Genomic DNA, 1,272 nt, shown 5'->3' with positions numbered 1-1,272 from the left:
GCTGCACCCTCCTGCAGGATCTTTGAGACTTTTTCAAGTGGTCTGAAATGGATCCTCGAGGAGAAGTTCAACGTGCGAGGTGTTGTGAAGGTACTTGACGATTTTCTCTTCGTCAGCAGTTCCTTTGAAGGATGCCAGCGTGACCTGCGGGTGTTCACCGCTCTCTGCGAATGACTGGGGGTTCCCCTGGCGCCACACAAGACTGCGGACCGTGCACTCTGCTTACGTTCTTATGCCTCGAAATAGATGCATGTAGGATGGAAACCAGACTTCCAGAGGACAAGCGGACGAAGTACCAGGCAGAAGTAGAGACGGCGATGGGGAAGAAGTCACTTCCCCTGCGAGACCTTCAGTCGATCATAGGAAGGCTGCAATTCGCCACAGCGGTAATTCCGGGAGGACGGGCTTTCCTAAGACGATTGCACACGCTCACTCGTGGAGTACAGCGTCCCTTGCGTCTATGCTTACTGGACGCTGAGGCTCAGCTAGACCTTGTAGCCTGGCGCTCCTTCCTCAACAATTTTAACGGTGTTACAGTATTTCCCCCTGATGGAGGATGGGGGTCAGCTGTGTGTCTATCGATGGGCGCGGACGCCTCTTCTAGAGGGTACGGGCTCACATTGGGGGCAGCATGGTTCTGGGGTACGTGGCCAGATTCCTGGCGACGGCTCAACATAGCCCTGCTGGAGCTTTATCCTTTCTATATGGGTATCGCCATCTTCGCTCAGGTATTGTCCAACAAGAGGCTAGTCTGCAGGTCTGATAATAGCGCCGTGGTAAATGTGCTTTCTTCATTGTCTGCCAAGTGCCCAATTCTTATGCAAATAGTCAGGCCTCTGGCCGTACTCCTGTTTCCGCATAATATCACACTTCTCCCATCACACATCCCCGGCAAGCTTAATACAGTTTGTGATGCCCTTTCACGCTTACAGGTCCTGCCGCACATGTTCCTCAGGGAAGCGGGCCTTGCAGAGAAACCAGCCGACGTGCCACAAAACTTACTGCCCCGCAACTTCGCCCTGCAACTTTGAGGACCCTACTCAATTCACTGCAACCTGCAACACGGAGGGCATATCAGGCAAAATGGGCGGAGTACGTGGCCTATGTCGCGGGGGAACGGCGTGGGATTCGCCCTCTTGATGCCCCAACTTCAACACTTGCGAACTTCTTACAGTCTCTACTTACGCGGGGTTTGGTCTTCCGCTCGCTGAGCACTTACCTAGCGGCTATAGCTTTCATCTTCAAACTGAATGGTCGGAAGGACTCCACACG

At 53.6% G+C, this 1,272-nt stretch overlaps 1 protein-coding gene across 1 annotated transcript; it reads left to right on the top strand.

Moving 5' to 3' along the window:
• Positions 1-257: 257 nt before the first annotated feature.
• Positions 258-1,031, top strand: LOC138354065 (uncharacterized). Its single transcript, XM_069307779.1, has one exon. The coding sequence runs from the start codon at positions 258-260 to the stop codon at positions 1,029-1,031; it is 774 nt and encodes a 257-aa protein (XP_069163880.1).
• Positions 1,032-1,272: the final 241 nt, after the last annotated feature.

The sequence above is a fragment of the Procambarus clarkii genome, chromosome 61 (assembly GCF_040958095.1).
Source record: "Procambarus clarkii isolate CNS0578487 chromosome 61, FALCON_Pclarkii_2.0, whole genome shotgun sequence".
Taxonomy (NCBI): Eukaryota; Metazoa; Arthropoda; class Malacostraca; order Decapoda; family Cambaridae; genus Procambarus; species Procambarus clarkii.
This window is presented reverse-complemented; position numbering and strand designations above follow the sequence as displayed.

What these genes read in the sequence shown, in the direction of transcription:
- LOC138354065 (XM_069307779.1), top strand. Translation starts at nt 258, where the DNA reads ATGGAAACCAGACTTCCAGAGGACAAGCGGACGAAGTACCAGGCAGAA.